This window comes from Sinocyclocheilus anshuiensis, unplaced genomic scaffold (assembly GCF_001515605.1).
Source record: "Sinocyclocheilus anshuiensis isolate Anshui unplaced genomic scaffold, SAMN03320099.WGS_v1.1 scaffold284, whole genome shotgun sequence".
NCBI lineage: Eukaryota > Metazoa > Chordata > Actinopteri > Cypriniformes > Cyprinidae > Sinocyclocheilus > Sinocyclocheilus anshuiensis.
In genome coordinates, this window is record NW_015554266.1 from 1,496,615 (window position 1) to 1,511,064 (window position 14,450).

The 14,450-nt window shown below is 37.0% G+C and overlaps 1 protein-coding gene across 1 annotated transcript in view; it reads left to right on the forward strand.

Annotated features, from left to right (window-relative positions):
- The window catches only part of LOC107671313 (serine/threonine-protein kinase tousled-like 1-B), a gene marked incomplete at its 5' end in the record, with an annotated part of 64,287 nt that overhangs the window by 46,745 nt on the left and 3,092 nt on the right, over positions 1 to 14,450 (forward strand). Inside the window, 18 exons of the mRNA XM_016464206.1 lie at positions 3,501 to 3,539; positions 4,348 to 4,423; positions 4,601 to 4,644; positions 5,601 to 5,696; positions 6,861 to 6,947; positions 7,433 to 7,525; positions 7,806 to 7,916; positions 9,114 to 9,250; positions 9,514 to 9,702; positions 10,101 to 10,167; positions 10,515 to 10,612; positions 10,885 to 10,966; positions 11,057 to 11,148; positions 11,600 to 11,689; positions 11,779 to 11,948; positions 13,046 to 13,181; positions 13,266 to 13,377; positions 13,702 to 13,809. Of these exons, the coding sequence (XP_016319692.1) occupies positions 3,501 to 3,539; positions 4,348 to 4,423; positions 4,601 to 4,644; positions 5,601 to 5,696; positions 6,861 to 6,947; positions 7,433 to 7,525; positions 7,806 to 7,916; positions 9,114 to 9,250; positions 9,514 to 9,702; positions 10,101 to 10,167; positions 10,515 to 10,612; positions 10,885 to 10,966; positions 11,057 to 11,148; positions 11,600 to 11,689; positions 11,779 to 11,948; positions 13,046 to 13,181; positions 13,266 to 13,377; positions 13,702 to 13,809 (1,827 nt within the window). The remainder of the gene's footprint in view (positions 1 to 3,500; positions 3,540 to 4,347; positions 4,424 to 4,600; positions 4,645 to 5,600; positions 5,697 to 6,860; positions 6,948 to 7,432; positions 7,526 to 7,805; positions 7,917 to 9,113; positions 9,251 to 9,513; positions 9,703 to 10,100; positions 10,168 to 10,514; positions 10,613 to 10,884; positions 10,967 to 11,056; positions 11,149 to 11,599; positions 11,690 to 11,778; positions 11,949 to 13,045; positions 13,182 to 13,265; positions 13,378 to 13,701; positions 13,810 to 14,450) is intronic.

The window sequence follows — 14,450 nt, forward strand, 5'->3', positions numbered from 1 at the left end:
ATATGCCCAAACGAACCGAGCTAAGGGGGGAAACGCGCCAGGTTCCGAAACAACAGGCCAGGTGTGAAAGCACCCGATGTCTTGAAATGTTGAAATGGAAGTTATTAGGAGATTTTACCATTTACTGTGTTTGTTATTTGTCCTGCAGTCAGTGGGAGTATATCACACACATTGCATTACTGTTGTTTAGGGCTGCAACAACTAATCGATAAAATCGATTATTATCGATAATGAAAATCATCGACAACGATTCTCATTATCGATTAGTCGGGTCTGCACAACTGCAGCCGGTCGCATCAAATTACAGCACCGAATGACGCATTTCTATGGACAAAATGCATTTAAAAATATTGTAGGAAACAGAATGAGCTCCTGCAGGAAAAGTACGTGATCCAAGCTGCCCAAAACATGAGAAATCTTTATTTTAATGCATTAGCGTAATGGCTTGCCCTGTCAGGCGCTTTGACAGATACATGTGTGCGTCCTCAGTGCAAAAACCTTTCAGTTAACGGTCATATCCTTATCTGTAAATGTCACAAATTCACGCAAGCCTTTCCATTTTTACATAAAGGCCCACCCTGACAGTCGTTAAGTTGAAATCTTTACTGAAAGAGCGCCGGTGTGGCGGGCACGCGCGTTAAACAGACGGAACACAGAAGAGAGGGAGACGATATTCAGCGCAAAAACATTCATTGTGCTGAAATATCTGTTGTTGAACATTAAATTTAGGTTTAAAAGTCAACATGCAGTGCGAGTAATTTATGAGAGTAGGAACTGTGAAGGGACAGCAGCGTGTAATTGTCTGAATATAAATGTCAGAAGCTTTTACAGGATAAATAAATGACAGTAAGAGGAGACTGACTGTGATCAAAGTGCACGCGACACGTGTTCCTGCAGAACATTACTGTGATTTTATTCGTCTTTATTTTAATTTTCGATCTAGAGATTTAAACTATATTCACTATATAGCCTACAGTGATTAACAAATTTATTAAAACCTTTCCATTTTTGCATAAAGGCCCGCCCTGACAGTTTGCGTTAAGTTGAAATCTTTACTGAAAGAGCGCCGATGTGGCGGGCACGCATGTTAAACAGACGGAACACAGAGAGTGAGACAATATTCGGCTCAAAAACATTAATTGTGCTGAAATATCTGTTGTTGAACATTAAATTTAGGTTTAAAAGTCAACATGCAGTGCGAGTAATTTATGAGAGTAGGAACTGTGAAGGGACAGCAGCGTGTGATTGTCTGAATATAAATGTCAGACGCTTTTACAGGATAAATAAATGACAGTAAGAGGAGACTGACTGTGATCAAAGTGCACGCGACGCGTGTTCCTGCAGAACATTACTGTGATTTTATTCGTCTTTATTATCTTTCTTATTTTAATTTTTGACCTTGAGATTTAAACTATATTCACTATAGGCTATAGCCTACAGTGATTAACAAATTTATTAAAACAAATTCATGTAAGGTTTTTAACCAATTTTGTAAGGTGTGTGCCACTGCTGCTCTTAACTAACAGTATTGGTAATTACCAAAATCATTTTTTAGCTTTCTGTATTGGTTAGTCCTCCAATATGCGTAAGCTCTTTAGTAACAGTAGTAGGCCATTTCTAATGCTATAATATAATTATGTAGGCTATTTTTAATGCTATAATATAATTATTGCTGTTATCTGGGAAAGAAAGGCAGAAAAAAAATTGTCAAGTGCTTTATAGTGTTTTTTTATTTTTTTATTCAGATACCTAATTAGTCAAAAAGTACATAAACAATGCCAGCAAGCATGCAAGCTGTTATCAAAGGCAAAGGAGGCCATTTTTGTTATTATGTGAATAAATACTATTTAGTTGTTTCAGTTTATTTGCCCAAAAAATTACAAAATTTTTAGAATTAAACAATTTTTTTGACAGATTCCTAAAATATTTGTGTTTTCTCTTATGACAGGTGGTCTAATAAATTGTTAAGCACTGTATGTTTTCATAGCATTCAGTTGGCACATTTGTTTGAAGGACATTGGGCAGAATGTGGAATAGTGTTTTTGTCAGTAAAATTAAAATAAAGAAAATATATATATATATTTTTATCCGATTAATCAAAAAAATAATCGGCCAACTAACCGATTATCAAAAATAATCGTTAGTTGCAGCCCTAATAAATATGCATTCTGTGTGAACGGCTTGGTTTCAGTTTTGACATAAAAACACCTGCAGCCTGAAGCACACGACTCATTTAATGCAGGATGATTTGCATATTCATGATGGATTTGAGTATATGTATATATCAAGGATTTCCATTTTCAGTGACAGGAATGAAGATTATGTAATCTTTGTATTTCAGAAAGCTTCGTGTGCGGAAGTGTCTTCCTCTATAGCTTCTATCAAATGAAGACTGACGGATGAAGAAGCACAGATTGTTCTCTTTTTGATGCATTGAATTATGTTTGCCTTTATCTCGTTAGCATCTTATACTGCAGCTTCAGTAATTGTCTCACAGCGGTGGTAGATTTTCTCTGATGGTGAGCGTGTTTCTTTGTGTTGCTTGTTCTGAGCTTGTGGCCGTTGTGACCCAAAAATGCCAGTGTGGAGCGTGCAGAACATCAATATCAGGCTGTGCCGGCTCGTTAGGGCCACCATGACATTCTGTCATTGTCACTGAGGGCTAATTATAAACAGCAGCTTCAGTCCTGTCCTGTAGTCTGCAGCTCCTGACCCACTCGCATCTAAAAACACTTCCCTGTTCCTCCTCTCCTCTACCTTTTCATTTTCCTTATCCCTTTCATTTCTGTTCCTTAGCCTTTCCTCTTTTGTTTTCTTTCTCTCTCTCTCTCTCTCTTCCTTTTCTTACATTCTATCCTTTTTCCTTTTCTTTTCATTTAATTTTTCTTTATCCTTTTCCCTTCATTTATTTACCATTTCCTCTTTTGTTTTCCTTTTCTTTTCTTTTCTTTTTGCATTTCCTTTTCTCTTTCCTTCCCTTTTTCTTATCATATCCTATCATATTTCTTTTTACTTTCATTTCCTCCTTTCTTTGCCCTTTTCCTGTATTTTCTGCATCCTGCTTGTATTCCTGTGTTTTCCTCTTTTGTTTCTCTGTTTCCTTTCCTTCTCATCTCCTATTCTCTTTTCTTTTTCTTTCTCCCGTCCTTTAATTTTCTCCTTTCTCATTTTCCTGTCCTTTTTGTTTCCCTTTTCATGCCATTCTCTCATTTCCTTTCCTTTGTCATCCTTATTTCTATATTTTTCTTTTAATTCTTTCCTTATCCTTTCCTCTTTTGTTTTCTGTTGCCTTTTATTTTCTCTTTTCCTTTTGCCTTTTTTCTAATCTTACCATTTTCCTTTGTCCTTACATTTTGTCCTTTAATTTTCCTTAACCCTTCCTCATTTTATTTATTTTTCCTCATTTCCTTTTCCCTTTATCTTTCATTCTCTCATTTAATTTTGCTTTCCCTTTACCTTTTCCTCTTCTCTCATTCTTTCCTCCTCTTTCTCTGTTGCAGGGATCAGATGGGAAAAGAGGAAGTTCTCCTGCGTATTCAGTAAGTCTCTCTGTCCCCGTCATGTGAGAATTTAAGAGACACAAATGATGCTTTTGGAGGCTCTTGGTTCAATCACATCGACACTCCTCTCTTTGGAGAGACGTGACGCAGTTTCCAGAAACGCACTGGCCTTCCCCACACAAGAGTTCATCATGTTTTACGATAACCTCAAATTAAACTCAGATTATGAGAAATTAATATGAAGGAGCCATGTATAATATGCAGGGTGGAGTTTAACCACATCTATTTTAGAAGCACTCTCTTTCGGTTTCACAACTATAAAGAGATTATAGCATTTCTTTTTTTAGATTAACCGTGTGTGTAGGACTCAGTTTATCTCTTAATAGCATTGGTGTGTGCGCTGGAGTTTGGTGGCAGACGTGGAGGTTTCAGCCCAAGCCAGTGAGCGAGAACTCCTCTCTGATCAGAATGCAAAGATGCCCTTGGCAGCACACCCCTCTTTGTCTGTGCTGAAAAGATCAGGATATTTCTGCATCCTTTCCCCAGCGAGAGAGAAAATAGATTGTGATTATTGGTCCAGGCCCCGGATTATGCACTCTCACATTAGGGATATTCTTAGAGTCATTTAGACTCGAGAGTCATTAAATACTGTTTGAAGACACACAATATGTCTCGTTATACTCTCAGCTGATGTTCAGAGATTGTACTGTTTGCTCTCAGGAGACTATGAATTTAAATGTGGTGCTCAGTGCTTGCTGAGGCCAGCGTTATTGTGCATCGGGTGCAAAATAAGACCTGAATAATTTCATAACAAATGGTGTCTGAATGTAATGTCTCCCATTTATAGACTCCTGAAAAGAAGCACTCTGAATCATCACGGGGCAGGAAGAGGAAAGCTGACAACCAATCAGAGAGCAGTCAGGGTAAACGATTATCTCTCTCTCTCTCTACTCTCTGTCTCTCTCTCTCTCTCTCTCTCTCTGTCTGTCTGTCGGTCTGTCGGTCTGTCTGTCTGTCGGTCTTGTCTGTTTTCTAGTATATTCTTTATGTTTAGCTTAATATGCTTAATCATATGTCTTTTTTGTACTTTTCTCTCATAGGGAAGTCTGTCATTCGGGGACCCAAAATTAGTGATTATTTTGATGTGAGTATCTGTCAGTAATTTGAGGGGAAGCTAATGAAAGCATATGATAAATCATCGGCTTAATGAAAGCGTAACTGATATATAGAGATTGCAGCTTGGATGATGTTGTTTTAAAAACATGAAATCATGTTTGCAGCACAGTTAGCATAACATTTTCAAGCAAAACAGAAAATTTGCATGGAAATAATGTAGGGTGGACTTCATTTTAATTGTGATGTGATTGGATAGTGAAGAGTAGTATTTTTTATAAATAAATATAATTAAGAATCTATTCCCACCTGGCATTATTGGTTACATCAAAGTCATTTCAGAGGTGGTGCAACATTTTACATTGATGAAAGGTTTTTCAGACACAAGTTTTTTGTTTTTTTTTATTTAAAAAAATTACATTTATTGAATATAATGTGCTTGAATTTTTAATTTTGTAGTAATCTATCATTTTGGTGCTACTAGCGTCAATGACGCGATATTGCGAAAATAATATGGCATATTTTTCATAACGGGTTTCCTGAATGCATTCCTTGTCTGCCACTGGTCTGATTCAAATTTAAGGCAGTTTTGCTATATCAGGATGCTCAAACCGAACACTGTTTTAAGAGTGGTGTTCTTCTAATTGTCTCTCCACATTAAGCTGGAAAAGCAGAAAGTGTTTTTACATTGAAAATATTATGGAATCACCTTAAAATAGTTCTACCATAATGGCTTTTCTATCATTTAGTCACCCTCATGTCATTCCAAACGCAAATGCTTTTTCTTCAGTCAGATACAGAAGCTGATATTTAGCACAATGTCCAAGTTGCTGTTCCATGCAATGAAAGCATATAATAACCAGTGGCTGTTAAACTCCAAAAAGGACAAAAACAGTCCATATGGTGTTCAGTGGAGTGGTGTCTAGAACTGCTTACATGGATGATGATTTAAAACCATATGATTTGTTTATTTCCCTCTCTCTGTAGTTTCAGGGAGGTAATGGGTCCAGTCCAGTAAGAGGTCTACCATCAGTCATCCGTTCACCCCAGAACTCACATTCCCACTCTGCACCAGGATCCAGCGTACGTCACACACACTGTTTGCACCTGGTATTAAGAGCTGCCTCTGGTGATCTGATCACAAGTGGGCAGGCGAGACACACCACCAGTTACACCTGGTAGCAGCATGCATCTCTCGTGAACACTTGTGATCGGATTTCAAAAGGAGGGTCTCTGATTTCATCACTCCACACATCACTATGTTATTCTGTTTTGAGCAGGATGTTCTTTAGGGTTTTAGTGGAGTATCTGTATTAACTGAACTTTGGCTGTGTGTTGCTCCATGCTGATGTCATGATGCTCTTTACACTAATTAGTAATGGTACATGTATTTGTTTGGTACAGGTCTTTCAGTTCAGCACACATACCGAATGAATGCAGCATTGTTTTTAACCACTGTATGTGTGGAACTTTTGTGTGTGCGAAACGTGATTTGAAATTCTGAGTTCCCCCCAGGATGATATTCTTTGATATTGTGAACACATCTGAAAAATAAAGGGGAAAATGAAAGGATGCTAGTCTCTGTTAAACTTCACAGACTTCGCTGAACAAGCACCTATGCGGGTCTAAAAGACAACGCAATAGAATGGGAGCACAGTAATTCTGAATAAAATATACATTTTGCTAAAACATTTGCAGCAGCATTGGCAGACTTTTAATTTTTTTTACAGAGAGCCATACTCCGTAAACTACTGTTTAATAAAAAGAAAAAAAGAAGCAATTTTCAACTTTTTTTTCAACCTGCTGTACCAAAAACATACTGAACCTTGACTTCAAAGGCAAGTTGCACGCTGAACATTTTTGAGTACCTTTACACCACTAGTGCATGTTTCCAACTACTACAGTATGTGCAGCAGCATTTGATAAAAAAAAAATTTTGACCACATTTACACTTGTATTTAGCACAGACCACTTATGATCGGGTCATCCGAGACCGATGCTAATGTTCTGACTTATTTCAGTCCAATAATTGTTTATCATGATCAAACATGTCTCAAACGCAAACGCTCCATACACAACTGACATTCAGGAACACACACACACACACACACACACACACACACACACGTACGTCACAACAACACTTGTCTATATTCCCACAATACAAACTGCCTGTGCGTGCCTCTCATTACTACAGTTACTACAGCATTACTGCACAGTCTAATGTTGTGCAATGCTGTGTTTCAGACCCGGCAGAGCAGCTCGTCTCCCACCAGTCTGTGTTTTGGGGACTCTTTGGTTTCTTCTAGACAGATGGCGGTCAAGAGTATTCAGGTGGGACTGTGCATAAGTGCACTTACATTTATATAAATAACAAGAGTCTCATTAGCAGTTGTTTTTAATTAATTAATTAATTAATTAATTATCACGCTAACTTATTTTGCTGGTATTTTTTAAGAGCCAAAATTGTTGGTTGTGGCGTAAATGAGGGCAAAAATATTTATATATATATATATTTCTTTTTGTTTTTTGGTTGTCATAAATGTATTGAGTTTTAATATTTATAAGAAATGAGTCTAGGATAATGATAAAACAATAAAATGTACACATTTTAGACAAATAAAAGAAAGTAATAAATGATTAATGCATGGTAAAAGGTTTCCATGACTGTTTTAATGGAGTTTTCACATGACAAAAAAAGAAAAGGGAAATGTTTTGACAACAAATGAAGCCCTGCAACTTGAAATGACTGTATTTGAAGAATATCAATCATGATTAAGTTGTGTTGAGTTGTGTGTGTTTGTGTCTTGCTCCCGTAGACTGACCTGACGGTGGTGAAACTGGCCGCTATAGAGAGCAATAAAAACCTGGACCTGGAGAAGAAGGAGGGCAGGATAGACGATCTGCTGCGGGTGAGAAAAGAGATGAGGAGGAAAATTAATCATTTTTATTTATTTTAATTAATAGAAATGATTATGTATCAGAATATTCATGATATTGTTAAATATATATTATTTATTTATTTATTTAAACTCTTTAAATCTTTTGAGTGACTAGAGTGCATTTTCATTATGTATAGACTTACAGAATCTGATTTGCTGCAAATTTTAGTTACATCAGACTTGGTGTAACCCTAACTTTGTTGTTATTTTTCATAATATATTTTAAAAAATTTCTTTCTCTTCCCTGCAGGCAAACTGTGATCTTAGGAGACAAATTGATGAGCAGCAAAAGCTTCTAGAAAAGTACAAAGAACGTTTAAACATGTGCATCACGATGAGCAAAAAACTTCTGATTGAGAAGGTGAAGATTTCAGAAATCTGAGTTTTAGCTGTTGGTTGTAAAAAAAAAAAAAACCCAGTGCTTATGTGTAAAGGTCATCATTTAACCACAAGCTTTAATAGTTTCAACACCGTAAAATAAGAAGCGATTCAGATCTTTATAAAGGTGTGTGTATTTGTCCAGAGCACACAGGAGAAGCAGGCGTGTCGGGAGAAGAGCATGCAGGATCGACTGCGTTTGGGTCATTTCACCACTGTGAGACGCGGAATTTCTTTTTGTTTTTTGGTTGTCATAAATGTATTGAGTTTTAATATTTATAAGAAATGAGTCTAGGATAATGATAAAACAATAAAATGTACACATTTTAGACAAATAAAAGAAAGTAATAAATGATTAATGCATGGTAAAAGGTTTCCATGACTGTTTTAATGGAGTTTTCACATGACAAAAAAAGAAAAGGGAAATGTTTTGACAACAAATGAAGCCCTGCAACTTGAAATGACTGTATTTGAAGAATATCAATCATGATTAAGTTGTGTTGAGTTGTGTGTGTTTGTGTCTTGCTCCCGTAGACTGACCTGACGGTGGTGAAACTGGCCGCTATAGAGAGCAATAAAAACCTGGACCTGGAGAAGAAGGAGGGCAGGATAGACGATCTGCTGCGGGTGAGAAAAGAGATGAGGAGGAAAATTAATCATTTTTATTTATTTTAATTAATAGAAATGATTATGTATCAGAATATTCATGATATTGTTAAATATATATTATTTATTTATTTATTTAAACTCTTTAAATCTTTTGAGTGACTAGAGTGCATTTTCATTATGTATAGACTTACAGAATCTGATTTGCTGCAAATTTTAGTTACATCAGACTTGGTGTAACCCTAACTTTGTTGTTATTTTTCATAATATATTTTAAAAAATTTCTTTCTCTTCCCTGCAGGCAAACTGTGATCTTAGGAGACAAATTGATGAGCAGCAAAAGCTTCTAGAAAAGTACAAAGAACGTTTAAACATGTGCATCACGATGAGCAAAAAACTTCTGATTGAGAAGGTGAAGATTTCAGAAATCTGAGTTTTAGCTGTTGGTTGTAAAAAAAAAAAAAACCCAGTGCTTATGTGTAAAGGTCATCATTTAACCACAAGCTTTAATAGTTTCAACACCGTAAAATAAGAAGCGATTCAGATCTTTATAAAGGTGTGTGTATTTGTCCAGAGCACACAGGAGAAGCAGGCGTGTCGGGAGAAGAGCATGCAGGATCGACTGCGTTTGGGTCATTTCACCACTGTGAGACGCGGAGCCTCGTTTACAGAGCAGTGGACAGACGGCTACGCCTTCCAGAACCTCGTCAAGTAAGACGCTTAATGAAGCCCAAAGTAGACTTCTGTATTTGCACATGCAGTCCTCTATAGCCTTTCAAAGTAAACACTATTCTGCATGTGCGAACATTACGATAACTTGACTTGTAAAATACATTGGATTAAAGTCCCTCAAGAGTTGTCTTTGTCTTTAATCAAATTTTCACCCATCAATGGTAGGTCTTTTGTAGATCTATAAGTGAGTGCATTACAGATTTGCCTGTATGAGCTGTTTTTCATCGACTGTTTTTCTGCAGACAGCAGGAATGGATTATTCAACAACGGGAAGAAATCGAGAGACAGAGGAAACTGTTAGCTAAGAGAAAACCCCCATTAACCAGCAGCTCACAGTCGCCCAGCACTAACTCTGAGCCCAAACCACGCAAGACCAAGGCTGTGAACGGCTCCGAGAACGACCCTTTCCTCAAACCCAGCCTTCCTCAGCTGTGAGTGCTGGAAAAAAATTCCCAAATGCCATAAAATGACCAGATTGTAGCATTACTATCATTACATATCACACTTGACGTGTTTCTGATCATCTTAAAAACCTTTTGATCTAAAGGCTTTTGTTTAAATGTTTGAAAAAAGTTGTGTAGACAAATGAGTTGTATGTGAATAAATTAACATAAAATAAACAGCATGGTTAGGACATGATTTATTAGTAGCAAAATGTTACTAACGTTTTGTCTGCTACAACACACAAGTCTGTAAGTGAGCATTGTGGAGAAATTGCATCAGCGCCTTCAGAATCATGTGATTGCTTCCCACTCTTTGACAGTCAGATCATCCTAGCCCAGTGCATGCATGGAGGTTTTTTAATCCTGTTCCTCTGATGCTCCTGCAGGCTAACTTTAGCGGAGTACCATGAGCAGGAGGAGATCTTCAAACTGAGACTCGGTCATCTCAAAAAGGTCAGTGCACAAGCTCAGTGGCTCCTGTGTGATTTCAGAAGATGTAAAAACCATTGAAAAAGGGAAGGTGATGTCTGTCTTCGTTTCCGCAGAAGTACTCCAAAGAACAGCATATTCTTTTGTAACATTATGAACATCTTTACTGTTACTTTTGATCAATTTAATGTGTCTTTGCTTAATAAAAGTATTAATTTCTTTCAAAAAAAAAAAAAAAAAGATAGTGTTCATCAGCTTTACCCACTGTTTTCTGTCCGCCGCCTTATCTCCTCCATCAGTAGAAGTGGCAGAACTTGTATATGAAATATAAAAATATGTAAAAGTATAAATGTTGGTTTGTGTATTTGTAGGAGGAGGCAGATATTCAGGCAGAGCTGGAGAGGTTGGAGAGGGTGCGAAATCTTCACATCCGAGAGCTGAAAAGAATAAACAATGAAGACAGCTCGCAGTATGTACACACACTATGATGAACTCAGCCTCTGATATTTCTTTCTTTTTCCCTGTTATTTTGTGTCATCTGTACTGGACACACACGAGTTTACTGACTGTAAAAGGTCCATATTCTACACATTTGTAGCATTTTATATAATGTTTTCTGCTTGTTTGTTTGTTTTTACCAAAAACATGATTTAGTTTTATATGATTATTTTCCACCCACCCTCCCCTTTTCTCCTGTTTCTCTTTGTTTTTGTTTTTTTGTATTGTTTTAATCTTTCTCAGATTCAAGGACCATCCCACCCTGAATGAGCGCTACCTGCTGCTACATCTGCTGGGGCGAGGTGGTTTCAGTGAGGTCTACAAGGTATCTTCACCCCTCATTTATAACAGAGCCTGATATAAGCTGACCTTTGAGAAAGAAACGGGTTATTTGATTCATTATTCTGCTCTTCAGGCGTTTGACTTAATTGAGCAACGCTACGCCGCTGTGAAGATTCATCAGCTCAACAAAAACTGGAGAGAGGAGAAGAAAGAAAATTACCACAAGTGTGTTCCTCCTCTTTGATGCTATTCAAGGAAATGTTCATACATCTGTGGCATGCTGCCAATCGACCCCAAGAAATTAATTCGATTTCAGATTGAAAAAAAAGTGAATTATGCACTCTAACTTAATATACAGGGTAGACATTATTGTCAACAACAGCTTTCCACAGATGCTGCTAAGGGAGCTGTATTTAACCCTGAAAATTCTGTTAAGGTTAAATAAGCTCTTTTTAATTTTAAAGCCATTTCTCTCTCTTTTTAATGTGTGCTTGATATGTAGCATAGGCATGCAGGCTCATATTGCAGTGTGAGGACATTGTTATGTAAGGCCGTATTTCCATGCCAATTGGTATTCGGTACAGAGCTTGAAATGTCTGGAAATCTCGTCCGTCTTTCTCTCATGACGCTGGCCGTCTGGGTCTCTCATGGTAACCTGTGCCTCTCTTCTCTGCAGACACGCCTGTCGGGAATACCGAATACATAAACAGTTGGATCATCCCAGAATAGTTAAACTGTACGATTACTTTTCACTGGACACAGACACGTGAGTTCCAGCCCTGCAGATTTCACCGACCAATCAGAGCGCATCCGTGAGACGGACGCACGTTTCATGAGGGTGTCTGTTTCTTGCAGGTTTTGTACGGTTTTGGAATACTGTGAAGGAAATGATCTGGATTTCTACTTGAAACAGCACAAGCTGATGTCTGAGAAAGAAGCTCGCTCTATCGTCATGCAGATTGTTAATGCTTTACGATACCTGAACGAGATCAAGCCACCCATAATACACTATGACCTCAAACCCGGTGAACACATTCTCTTATTTTACTTTTCATAACATTTAAATATGCTGGAATTTTATTCATGTTTTTGCGAGTATCTTGTAAGCTTGTAAGCGTATGTGTGTAAGCAGAGCAGTGTACCGTTTAAAAGTTTGGGCTTGGTACAGTTTTTGTTTTGTTTGTTTGTTTTTTACTAAAAAAATATAGTAAAAACAAGAATTTGTGAGAATTTATTATTTTCTTGTTGTATGTAATGTATTAACATTTTCAGCATCATTACTCCAGTCCTCAGTGTCACATGATTCTTCAGAAATCATTCTATGCTGATTTGCTGCTCAAGAAACTTTTCTTTATATCAATGTTGAAAACAGTTGCACTGCTTTATATTTTTGTGGAAACTGATACATTTGTTCAGGGTTATTTCAACAGAAAGTTTAAACGAACAGCATTTATTCGATTTTTTTTTTCTGTCTTCACTGTCAGTTTTGAACAATTTAATACAGCCTTGCTGAATAAAAATAATATATTATTTTTAAAAAATCGTTCTGACCTTAAACTTTTGAATGTAGCATATATATTATTTTTCCACCCACCCCTGTTATGCATATGTGACCCTGGAGCACAAAAGCAGTCTTAAGTCGCTGGGGTATATTTGTAGCAATAGCCAAAAATACATTGTATGGGTCAAAATTATACATTTTTCTTTTATGCCAAAAATCATTAGGATATTAATTAAAGATCATGTTCCATGAAGATACTTTGTAAATTTCCTACCATAAATATATCAAAACTTAATTTTTGATTAGTAATATGCATTGCTAAGAACTTCATATGGACAACTTTAAAGGCGATTTTCTCAATATTTTGATTTTTTTGCACCCTCAGATTCCAGATTTTCCAATAGTTGTATCTCGGCCAAATATTGTCATATCCTAACAAACCATACATCAATGGAAAGCTTATTTATTCAGCTTTCGGATGATGTATACATCTCAATTTCGAAAAATTGACACTTAAGGTTTTTTGGGCCCGGGTCACATATGTGAAAGATATTGAAGATAATCCTGTATAGGGAATGTGTGTGCTTGTGTGTTTATTTTTGTCTGTGTGGTTGTGTGCAGGGAATATTTTACTGGTAGATGGAAATGCATGTGGAGAGATAAAGATCACAGATTTCGGACTGTCTAAAATCATGGACGATGACAACTATGGAGTAGATGGGATGGACCTGACATCACAAGGGGCAGGCACTTACTGGTAACACGCTCACAGATACCACTCGCATTTTGGCCTTTGCCTTTAAAAGTATGTAACTCAATCGTGTCTGGTTTCGGCTGTAAGGTACTTACCCCCGGAGTGTTTTGTGGTGGGTAAAGAGCCTCCAAAGATCTCCAATAAGGTGGACGTCTGGTCTGTCGGTGTCATATTTTTCCAGTGCCTCTATGGAAGAAAGGTGAGGAGCAATTATCTGAATAAATGGGAAGATTATCAGTAGCATCTACAGGTTACAGTGTAAAAAGAAAATAGCTGTCATTTTCCTGATTTCTAGTACACCTGGCCGATTGCATAAACCGCAAGACTGGTCATAACTTTTTAAAGTCAGTTATAAAAGGGGACAATGGTCTAATTTGAATCCAAAAAGTAAGTTTGATTACTTCTTGGCTAACTATTAGTTGGTCAAACAGTCTTGATGTAGTGGCTATGTTTATGCAGCTGGTCCCTGTAGAACTAGAGCTAGTTATGTTTAACCATGCAAAATTGTTGTTTGTTTTTCTAGCCATTTGGCCATAACCAGTCGCAGCAGGACATCCTACAGGAGAACACCATCCTGAAAGCCACAGAGGTTCAGTTCCCTTCCAAACCTGTTGCCAGCAATGAGGCCAAGGTCATTTCAGATTTTCTTTGAAAAATCTCTACATTTTTTATGGAATTATAAAAAATTACGAGTTGTTGACATGACATATTTCGCAGTTTTTGCAGTGTGGCATGCTATACTTTGTCTAAAACAGTAGCTCTTCGAGGAATAAACAGTTGTTGAGTGGGTGAATAAGAACCATAAAATAAGAACCATTTTCATGTTTAGCCCATTTTAATGCTCGTCTTATTTTAAGTCATTTTCATGTCAAGGTCATCTCGAGGATATTTGCTGACCCCCTGGTTAAGAACTATTCAGATCTAGAACTATTTTGAACAATTTTTGCAAATTCTTTATAACATTATTATGCGTGCAGTTGGTATAAGCATTAATTTAGAGACTACATGGAATATTTGTACTTAAATAGTTTATTGCACTGTAGAACTATTTAAAATGATCTGGAAAAAAGCAGATTTAAAAAATTGCAAGAATATCCACTTTCCTTAAACCATTGGTTCCCAACTCCGGTCTGCATGTTTTGTATGTCTCTTTGTAACACACCAGATTCAGATCACCACAGACAAACCTTCAGCATTTTAGAGAAGTTCAGTTTAGTGTGTGTGTGTGTGTGTGTGTGTGTGTGTGTGTGTGTGTGTGTGTGTGTGTGTGTG